Raw genomic sequence first — 11,311 nt, 5'->3', positions numbered from 1 at the left:
AAATACACAGTCTATATAAAGTAGAAATAATGTATGTACAGTATAATCAGGAAGATTAAGCCAAAACCGATTTGTGGGGGGAAAACGGCACGTATGTGCATGCGCACGCAGGTGTCCGTGCAAGGTTTAGTGGTCATGGTAGTCTTACCTGGGGTAAACGCAAGTGTCTTGGGATTTGACTGCTAATTTTGTCCCTTATTTGGGAGTGAGAAAGTTGGCAACCCTAACTGTAAAAGATATGTTGAGGTGAGTTTAACCCTACTTGAACAACCGCCACCCCCGATCAGCCAGTCCGTAAGAATATTGTCAATATTCTACCGGTCCACGGTGCAAAAAAGGTTGGGGACCCCTGCTCTCTAAGGAATCCCTGTATGTCCTCCCCATGAAATGTGTGGGTTTTCCCCCCACAGTCCAAAGACGTATGGGGTAGGTTAATTGATTATTGTCAATTGTGATTACTGATCGTGAATCATGATTAGGTTGGGGTTAAAACGGGGTTTGCTGGGTGGTGCAGATCTTGGGGCCAGAAGGGTCTATTCATGCTGTATCTCAAAATAAAATAAATAAATGCAAGTGTGCTTGCTGGAGCATAATTACTAAAGTTTGGATCATTTGGTTCTGCCGTGTAGGTGAAACTTTCCCATTAGTGTTGAAAATTAAACTCTCCCATAGGTTTGTTGAAGGCATAATGTAATTTGCAGCAGGAAAGATTTGAGGGAAGTGTTAGGATGTAGATGCATCTTTGACACCACCCTTCACTGTAGGCCCATTTGTTAATATCACAGCTTGCAGGTCATAGTAAAACACATGAAGTGTAAGGTGGAGAAATATTTGTGTGCAGCTGAACTTGGAGGAAGTCAAATGCTAGTACTGTACAGCTCCCTGAATTTTTTGTGGTGGAGTTTTAGGTGACAGGGTCCACTGTGCCTCTAGATTGGAAAGTCCATAAGTGTCTTTGGGAGTTGCTCTTCAGCAACTGTTAAGTATTCCACAACACAGAAATCCATTTGTTGACTTCAGGGTGAAAACCAAATATCTAGGTTACATAGCCCTGGGGCAACGCAGCTGAAATCATAGTTTTAGTGGGGTGATAAAAACAGAATGTGCTTTGCCTTTCTTCTGCATTGTCCAATGTACAACTCCGTCCCACTTAGAGCAAAGTTTCTATTTTAAAATGTGATGTTTGAAGCTCTTAAAAAAACTTAAATTTTTAAAAAATTTAAATTTTAATTGAGATTTCACTCTTTGAGCACCAATTTTAGGATTTTTCTCACATACACCTTTTCAGATACTAATTCACTATAAATCCATTGTTTAATTTTTTAACAATCTACGATGGTACAATTTCTGGTAACATAACTTCTTTCGGCAACTGGAGATCTGGTAAGGTGCTGACATGACTTGAAACCGAATCAATAGGAGCCTGGGTTATAAAAGTGGGATTGGGATTTTCATCTTGTGTGCTGCAAAGGAAATAATATCAATTAACTTTTTGAAATCTGTGACAGAAACAAAACCACAAGCTACCAGTGTAGTCACATATATCCAAGTTGTGAACTTACTGTGCCCAGTATCTTTATTAGTAAGAATAACATCATATAGGAGTACTGTACTGCTCATTCTGCTTGCTTCAGATGCAAACAATCTTGAATTTAAGAACAAAAAATAGAGGTGAAGTAGGCAATAGAACACCTTGAATCTTCTCTACCATGACTAGGTCCAACCTCGACTGTATTTATTTCCTTAAGTGTCAATCTCCATCTTGAAGGTTGTTAATGACTGAGCACCCACCATCCACTGGGACAGAAATCCATAAAAATAGTACCTCATTTCTGTTTACAAGTAGCCAAATATTCACTTTTGAGATTATAACCTTAATCATTTTTGGGCATCCGCCATTTGTTGACCAGTCCAGCATTTATTGCCCACCCATTATTGCCATTGAGAACCACCTTTCAAAATTAAAAGAAATTTAATGAGTGGATCTACAGAGACCAGCGTGCAATAAGAGTTGCAACACTTTGGTGCCACCTTGCTTCAGTCCTGATGGTTGCACTGAATGGTGTTAGGTCGAAATTTCTGATTTTGACTCGGTTACAAAGGTCCTGTGATATATTTTCAAATCAGAATGGAGGATGACTTGCATTTTCAGGTGGTGCACCTATAAAAATACTTGTAGGTAGGGATAGTGGGGGACAGTGACCACCGCTCCCTGGCCTTTATAATTATCATAGAAAAGGATAGAATCAAAGAGGACAGGAAAATTTTTAATTGGGGAAAGGCAAATTATGAGGTTATAAGGCTAGAACTTGCGGGTGTGAATTGGGATGATGTTTTTTGCAGGGAAATGTACTATGGACATGTGGTCGATGTTTAGAGATCTCTTGCAGGATATTAGGGATAAATTTGTCCCGGTGAGGAAGATAAAGAATAGTAGGGTGAAGGAACCATGGGTGACAAGTGAGGTGGAAAATCTAGTCAGGAGGAAGAAGGCAGCATACATGAGGTTTAGGAAGCAAGGATCAGATGGGTCTATTGAGGAATATAGGGAAGCAAGAAAGGAGCTTAAGAAGGGGCTGAGAAGAGCAAGAAGGGGGCATGAGAAGGCCTTGGCGAGTAGGGTAAAAGAAAACCCCAAGGCATTCTTCAATTATGTGAAGAAAAAAAGGATGACAGGAGTGAAGGTAGGACCGATTAGAGATAAAGGTGGGAAGATGTGCCTGGAGGCTGTGGAAGTGAGCGAGATCCTCAATGAATACTTCTCTTCAGTATTCACCAATGAGAGGGAACCTGATGATGGTGAGGACAATATGAGTGAGGTTGATGTTCTGGAGCATGTTGATATTAAGGGAGAGGAGGTGTTGGAGTTGTTAAAATACATTAGGACAGCTAAGTCCCCGGGACCTGACGGAATATTCCCCAGGCTGCTCCACGAGGCAAGAGAAGAGATTGCTGAGCCTCTGGCTAGGATCTTTATGTCCTCGTTGTCCACGGGAATGGTACCGGAGGATTGGAGGGAGGCAAATGTTGTTCCCTTGTTCAAAAAAGGTAGTAGGGATAGTCCGGGTAATTATAGACCAGTGAGCCTTACGTCTGTGGTGGGAAAGCTGTTGGAAAAGATTCTTAGAGATAGGATCTCTGGGCACTTAGAGAATCATGGTCTGATCAGGGACAGTCAGCATGGCTTTGTGAAGGGCAGATGGTGTCTAACAAGCCTGACAGAGTTCTTTGAGGAGGTGACCAGGCATATAGATGAGGGTAGTGCAGTGGATGTGAAAGCTTATGGGGTGTTAGCTTTCGTAAGTCGAGGGATAGAGTTTAATAGTCACGATGTAATGATGCAGCTCTATAAAACTCTGGTTCGGCCACACTTGGAGTACTGTGTCCAGTTCTGGTCACCTCACTATAGGAAGGATGTGGAAGCATTGGAGAGGGTACAGAGGATATTTACCAGGATGCTGCCTGGTTTAGAAAGTATGCATTATGATCAGAGATTAAGGGAGCTAGGGCTTTACTCTTTGGAGAGAAGGAGGATGAGAGGAGACATGATAGAGGTGTACAAGATAATAAGAGGAATAGATAGAGTGGATAACCAGCGTCTCTTCCCCAGGGCATTACTGCTCAATACGAGAGGACATGGCTTTAAGGTGAGGGGTGGGAAGTTCAAGGGGGATATTAGAGGAAGGTTTTTTACTCAGAGAGTGGTTGGTGCGTGGAATGCACTGCCTGAGTCAGTGGTGGAGGCAGATACACTAGTGAAGTTTAAGAGACTACTAGACAGGTATATGGAGGAATTTAAGGTGGGGGCTTATATGGGAGGCAGGGTTTGAGGGTCGGCACGACATTGTGGGCCGGTGGGCCTGTACTGTGCTGTGCTATTCTATGTTCTATGCAGTAGAAATGCCCTAGATGAGTAACTGCAAAACACTTTGTAGATGTTAAAGGCTCAAATCACTGCTCTAATAGGGGAGGGAATGAATAATTAGAGACACAAAAGCATTTGTTCTTCTCGATTTCCATTAACTATAGCTTTTCCCCAGGAGTGTTAGCTAAAGTATTAACCATAGTAAGTAGATTTTAAGCACGGTTAATGATTTACCATGTTAATTGTGGCACAGTCTTGATTTTAATGTTGACCAACTAGTTACCTTTAATTAAGTATTCCTAAGGTAAAATGCAGAGTAAACAATCTCTGCATCGACATAAGCAAAGTTCATCAGTAAAATTAATTTGACCCAGAAGTGGAAAAGAACAAAGATCATTGCTGCATCATGGAATGTTTATACACTTATTGCTCCAGGACTGATATTAAATTTAAATATGACCAAAAAAATGAAATGGGAAAAATTATAACCCCTTAACTACCATAGTGGCCATAAGGAATATCATTAGACTGTATTTTCTGCTCAGGAGGTAAGGATTCGTTTTTCATGTGTTGTGAAACAATCCAAGCTCAATGCCCATTCTCCAATGTAAAATAATGTGCAGTTGAAAATAATTAAGAAGTTGAAGTGAACTATTAAAAAGGGAATATCAAGCAAGTGCATTCTCTGTTGTGGGAATAAGAGGGGAGGGATGCACTTAAAAATACTGGTATTTGGTGAAAATTAAAATAAAAATGGAATCTCAGTCAAATCATTATCATCCAGTCTTCATCATCTCCTTCACTTTAATCATTCATGCTCCTGGATCCTCCCAGAATATGTGGCGTTGCTTAATTACTGTGTTTTGCAGAATTAAATTGGCTCCCCCATTGAACTCTGGAAAGTAAAATTGAAATATTTGTAAGCAGTTTCCTGTATTGATCTGAGTCTTACCTTGCTTGTTCTACCTCTTTTATAGTCTCGGGTGAAGCTGAGGAGACCAGATTTTTATTATACTGTTTCCTATAGGGAATATGAATAAAATAAATGTAAAGTAAGTGTTATCTGCAGAGTATTAAATGTCATTCCTATTTTATTAAAAGGTGCATCAAAACAAATGTATGGCTAATATAGTTAGGTAATTTCGGTGTCATTGCAGCTCCTACTGTTTTATTACACAAATTTGATTCACGGGGTGGTGCAGAAGATTTAGGAAGTTGAGTAGTCATACTTGCGATAGATAACCATTTTCTAATCTGCTTTACTTTGTTGCTCTAATATAGTTCATGCACACTGCCAGCAGTGATGCTCATGCCAATGAACGTCAAAGGGGAATGGTCTGTGCCTGATGCTTGTTTTGCTCAGTGTCACTTGCCATTTATCAGTCCAACTGAAGATGTTATCCTGGTTTTTTTTCCACTTATGAGCCAGTACACAGGTTGCAAATCATTTAAAGAAATGGCAGTTAAAGAAATTAACGCTGGTAGGAAAGGGAGCAAGGAAGATCTGATTCGCTAAACTGCATTTATTTTAATGCAAGAAGTCTTGACAGGAACGAGAGATGAGCTGAGACCATGACTAGGCACATGGGGTTGTGACATTATAGCTATTACAGAAACATCGCTGAAGTACAGACAGAACTGGCAGCTCAATGTTCTACAGTACAGATGCTATAGGCTTGACAGAGGTGAAGCAAAAAGAAGGGACAATATCACATGGGTATTCCTTGGGGAACATCTAGTGAGACTACATGGATAGAACTTTGCAATAAGAAGGTGGTGATCACTGATGGGCTCATATTTCAGGCTCTCCAACATCAGGAATTAGAGGAACAAATATGTAGGGGGATTGCAGCTAGCTGTAGGAATAATAGGGTTATATTAGCAGGTAATTTTTACTTCCCTAGTATTGACTGGGGCTCCCAAAATGCTAAGGGATTAGATGGGCAGAATTTCTTAAGTGTGTCCAGGGAAGTTTTCTCAAGCAATATGTACAGCCTATTAGAGAGGGACAACACTTGACCTCATATTGGAAAATGAAATGTCAATGGGGAGCACTTTGGGACAAGTAACTATAATTCTATTAGTTTCAAAACAATAATGGAAAAAGATAGAACTGGTTCGCAAGTTAAAATTCTAAATTGGAGCATGGTTAATTTTGACACCATTCGACAGGGAATATCAAAAGCTGATTGGGAGAGGCTTTCAGTGGGTAAAGTGGGAAGCTTTTAACAGTGAGATGGAGAGCGCTCAGAGCCATCATGTTCTTGCTAAAGTAAAGATCAGGTTGGCAGGATGATAGAACCCCAGCTGATGAGGGACATTAAGACTCTGGTTGGGGAAACAATGGGAAGGGCAGCCGGGATCAAGTCAAAACCTTGATGAATATAAGGGATGTAGGAGTACAATTAAAAGGAAATGAGGAAAGCAAAAAGTGAACCTGAGATGTCCTTGACAAAAAAAATGGAGAATACTAGGAGATTCTACAAGTATATTAAGAGCAGTGTTGTGGAACGTGGCGATCTAGAGACACAATTCCGTAGTTACCTGAATGTGGCGACTCAGGTAGTGCAAGGATGAATGGCATGCTTTCCTTCATCAGACAAGAGCAACGAGTACAAGAGTCATGATGTTATCTTACAACTGTACAGAATTTTTGTAAAATACTGTGTGCAGTTCTGGTCACCGGACTACACAATGAATGCGATTCAGCTACAGATGGTGCAGGAATGATTCATAAGGATGTTGCTAGGTCTACTTGATTTGAGGTTTAATGAATGATTGGATAGGCTGGGACTGTGGGAATGAGAAAGGCTGAGGGGTGAGCTTATCAAAATCCATAAAATCATGAGGAGCATAGAGACTGTGGCTAGTCACAGTATTTTCCCCAAAGTAAGGGAATCTAAAACTACATCATAGGTTTAAGATGAGAAGGGCAGGACTGAAAGGGGTCTTGAGAGGAAAGTTCTTTTTCTGCTTAGAGAGTAATTAATAAATGGAATGGGCTGCCTGGTGATCTAGTGCAGGCAGGTACAATTATAAAGTTTAAAAGACACTTACAGTAAATGAGCTCATGGCAAGGAAAGGTTTAAGGATATGGGCCAAATGCTAGCAAATAAGACTAACTCAGGAAGGCACCTTGGTCAGCACAGAGGAGTTGGACTGAAGTATCTGTTTCCATTCTGTATAACTCAATGACTATGACACATCATTTACCAACAATGCACTTTCTCTACAGCTGCAACTCTAGATTTTATATTTGGTTTTCTTTTTACTTATGAAGCCCTCCGCTGGTTGGGGTCGACCCATGGATATTGTGCCCTAGCTGCCTATGTGATACTCAAGCCAGGGTAATGCGCTATGGAAAGCAAGCACTTGCCCACGTAGCAGTCTCCTCCTCTCCGTGCAGGTAATGAATCCAAAGGAACGGCAGAGATCAATACAGTTTGGCACCAGCAGTGTTGCAAGAGTTGCAAATCAGCACTGAACTCAACATAGAACTCCAACTCCAGATTTTTTCCTTGGGGTTTACTCCAGAAGCCTTCCTTGTAAGTGAGTAAAGGTGCAAGGCAGCAGAGGATTGAGATCAGAGTTTTCCTTCTCCTAGATGAGCTGCCAACCACAAGTGACATCTGCCTGAAGCAAATGGTTTTAAGACATCTTTGTCCTTCTCCTGTCTGTAGAAACAGTTCCACCAAACTTAGTAGTTAAGCCACAGTTGAAGGCCAGGAGCTGGTCTTGTTGTCAGAGGCTATTTGAGATGCACACTATTGGGAACATTTAATAGGTAGTGGGAGCTTATCCCCACCACCTCTCCCCCGACCCCTGGCTATAACAACCTTAAGGAACCAAGGTTGCTTTTTACTACCTCAATGTAATTATGTATGGAATGATCTACTGGGACAGTACTCAAAGAGAAGCTTTTCACTACATCTCAGTATGTAAAGTAAGTAAAGTAAAGGCATCCGTTAGTCTTGTGAGACCATGGATCTGCGCCTGGAAAGCCTTCACCCTCCGAGGCACAGGCCTGGGCAAGGTTGTATGGAAGACCGGCAGTTGCCCACGCTGCAAGTCTCCCCTCTCCACAACACCAACGTTGTCCAAGGGAAGGGCAAGGGCCGATACAGCTTGGCACCAGTGTCGTCGCAGAGCACTGTGTGGTTAAGTGCCTTGCTCAAGGACACAACACGCTGCCTCGGCTGGGACTCGAACTCACGACCTTCAGATCGCTAGTCGAATGCCTTAACCATTTGGCCACATGCCCACGTGGTTATTATTGTCAGTATGTGTGCCAATAATAACCAATACCGATAAGCCTGGTGCCTGTCACTGATTAATTCAAAGCAGTGTATTTTTTGTACTGAGTAGTTGAATTCTACAATAATTGAATGAAGCATCATCAATAGCAGAGCAAAATGAGAATTTAGAGATAAAATAACTGAATTATCAGACATAAAAGTGGAAAACCTAGAAACATTCAGCAGGTTAGGCAGCATTGATGGAAAAAGAAACAAGGGTTAATGCTTCAGGTTGAAACACCTACATCACAACTGGGAAAAGTTAAATATGTTAAGTTAACTGGTTTTTCATACAACAAAGGATCTTGACCCAATCTGTTAACTTGTTATCCTTTCAGATGCTGCCTGGCCTCCTACGTATTTTCAGCATTTTACTGTTTTCATTTCAAATATCTAGCATCTATGGTTCTGTTATTTTCATGAATAATCAGAATGTCTGAACAAGTAACTTAAACTACATTAATATATATTTCGTTGTTTACTAAATATGCTTCAAACAAGAAACCAGAAAAATTAACAAGTGAAAGTTTCAGATTGGGGTGGAGTGGGGTGACGGAGGACAATTTTTGAAACAGATTATGCATATAATTGTATGATTCAAAACTGCAGTGCAATACCATCACACAGAGTTCAATTTCTAATCACTAGTGGCAATGAGAAGGGAATCACGTTTCAGTCCAACATACCTGTTTGTTTTCAGTCCATTCATCTTTGCAAACAAAAGGCGTAAAACTTTCTCCTTCTGCTCCCAGGTCAAGTCGGAGATACTCACTTTTCCAATATGAATGCTTAAAAATAAAGAGTATTGTTTATTATTAAAATGTGAAGGCTCGAAGTGTAAACAGGAAACAATGAATGAGGGTACTGAATGAATCAGAAAACATCTGCGGAAGAAGAAATGGAGTTAATATTTCAGGTTGATGATGCACTCGACCTGGTACTCAAAGTCATTAAGACCAAAGAATTGATTGTGGTCTTCAGGAAGGAGAAATTGGGAGAACACACGGTGGTGGAAAGGGTGAGCAGCTTCAAGTTCAGGAAGTCAATACGTCAGAGGGTCTATTCTGGGCCCAACGTTTTGATATAATCCAGAAGGAAGGCACATCAGCAGTTATATTTCATTAGGCGGTTGAGGAGATCTGGTATGTCACCAAAGTCTAGCAAATTTCTAAAGATGGTTGCATCACTGACTAGTATGGAAGTGCCAACCATGGGATGGGAAAAACTGCACTGGGTTGTGGACTTACCCAGCTCCATCATGAGCACTAGCCTCCTACTATCGAGAATATCTTCAAAAGATGATGCCTCAAGAAGGGGCATCCATCACGAAAATACCACCATCATCCAGGACATGATCTTTTTTCATTACTGCCATCAGGGAGGAGGTACAGGAGCCTAAAGATGCACAGTCAACCGTAGTGCCTCTTTCCTGCACTAACTTGATAATCACTAGTTGTTTTTTTTTAGTATATTCAGTCCCCGTTACAAACCACAGAATGGTTATAATAAGGTGGGATGCCATTTTGCCCATCAAGTCCATACCATCTCTGTGTAAGGGCAAATTGAACTATTCCAACCTCATGCCCCATCTCTGCAGAGACCTGCAAGTTCTTTCAAGCATCCATCCAATTCTCTCCTGAGCTCTGCAATTGAATCTGCCTTCAGTTCTAGCCATGGCAGTGCACTCCAGAATCATTACATAGAAATGTTTTCCCTCGTAGTTTTTTCTAAGTTCAAAGTAAATTTGTTAGCAAAGTACATGTACATCACCATATACAACCCTGAGATTAATTTTCTCGCAGAAATAATCAATAAATCCATTGAATAATAGCCATAACAGAATCAATGAAAGACCACACCAACTTGGATGTTGAACCAGTGTGCAAAGGACAACAAGCTGTGTAAATACAAAAAGAAAGAAGTAATAAAAATAAATCAATCAGCAATAAATATTGAGAACATGAGATGAAGCGTCCTTGGAAATTAGTCCATAGGTTGTGGGCACATTTCAATGATGGGCAAGTGAAGTTATCCTCTTTGGTTCAAGAACCTGATGATGGCTGAGGAGTAATAACTGCTCCTGAACCTGGTGGTCTGAGTCGTGAAGCTCTTGGATCTTCTTTCTGAGGACAGCAGTGAGAAGGGAGCATGTCCTGGGTGGTGGGGTCCCTGATAATGGATGCTGTTTTCCTGCGACAGCACTTCATGTCAATGTACTCGATGGTGGGGAAGGCTTTACCTTTTTTGGGCCATATCAAAGGTGGGGATGAATCAGCATACAGGAGGGAGTTTGAAAATTTGGCAGAGTGATGTCATAACAACCTCTCACTCAATGTCAGCAAAAACCAAGGAGCTAATTGTAGGCTTCAGGAGAGGAAAACCAAAGGTCCATGAGCCAGTCCTCATCAGAAGATCGGAGGTAACTTTAAATTCCTGGGTGTCACTATCTCAGAGGATCTGTCCTGGATCCATCATATAATTGCAAAGAAAGCACAGCAGCACCTCTACTTCCTTAGAAGGCTGTAGAGATTTGGCATGTCATGAAAAACCTTGACGAACTTCTATAGATGTGTGATTGAAAGTGTGCTGACTGGCTGCATTATGGCATGGTATGGAAACACCAATGCCTTTGAAGGGAAGATCCTACAAAAGGTAGTGGATTCAGCCTAGTACATAACAGTAAAGCCCTCCCAAACATCGAAGACAACAAACTGTTGAACTTAGATGGACTGGGCCAGTGATCCAACAATGAAACTGACGAAGAACATAAAAATATGTTTGAAGAAATTGCAAGACCTACAACAGATCACAAAGGAAAAATGGTGGAGAATTAAAGCAGCTGAATCAGATATTGCTCAATTCTACGGACTACTGAAAATACACAGGGAGCATACCACTACGACCAATTGTGTCACTCCCTGGCACACCTACATACAACTTAGCAAAGGACTTGTGGAGACGGCTGAAACGTTTGATCGCTGAATCCCAATACTCAATCAACAACACTCTACAATTCCTGGAGAAACTCAAGAATATGTGAATGAGGATGACAAGATAATGGTTTCCTTCAATATCACCTCACTGTAAACATCGGTCAATTTGAAATTTGCACAAGAAACTGTTGCAGAACAATCAATAAGTGGGACACTCA

At 41.1% G+C, this 11,311-nt stretch overlaps 1 protein-coding gene across 1 annotated transcript in view; it reads right to left on the bottom strand.

The window, feature by feature from the left end:
* Positions 1–1,245: 1,245 nt before the first annotated feature.
* The window catches only part of LOC140205847 (basal body-orientation factor 1-like), a 39,676-nt gene continuing 29,610 nt past the window's right edge, over positions 1,246–11,311 (bottom strand). Inside the window, exons 9-11 of the mRNA XM_072273634.1 lie at positions 8,847–8,948; positions 4,818–4,886; positions 1,246–1,463 (exon numbers count right to left, since the gene is read on the bottom strand). Coding sequence (XP_072129735.1) covers positions 1,331–1,463; positions 4,818–4,886; positions 8,847–8,948 — 304 coding nt within the window. The 3' untranslated portion in view covers positions 1,246–1,330. The remainder of the gene's footprint in view (positions 1,464–4,817; positions 4,887–8,846; positions 8,949–11,311) is intronic.

The sequence above is a fragment of the Mobula birostris genome, chromosome 1 (assembly GCF_030028105.1).
Source record: "Mobula birostris isolate sMobBir1 chromosome 1, sMobBir1.hap1, whole genome shotgun sequence".
Taxonomy (NCBI): Eukaryota; Metazoa; Chordata; class Chondrichthyes; order Myliobatiformes; family Myliobatidae; genus Mobula; species Mobula birostris.
The sequence above is the reverse complement of the archived record's forward strand: the minus strand, read 5'-3'. Positions and strand labels throughout refer to the sequence as shown.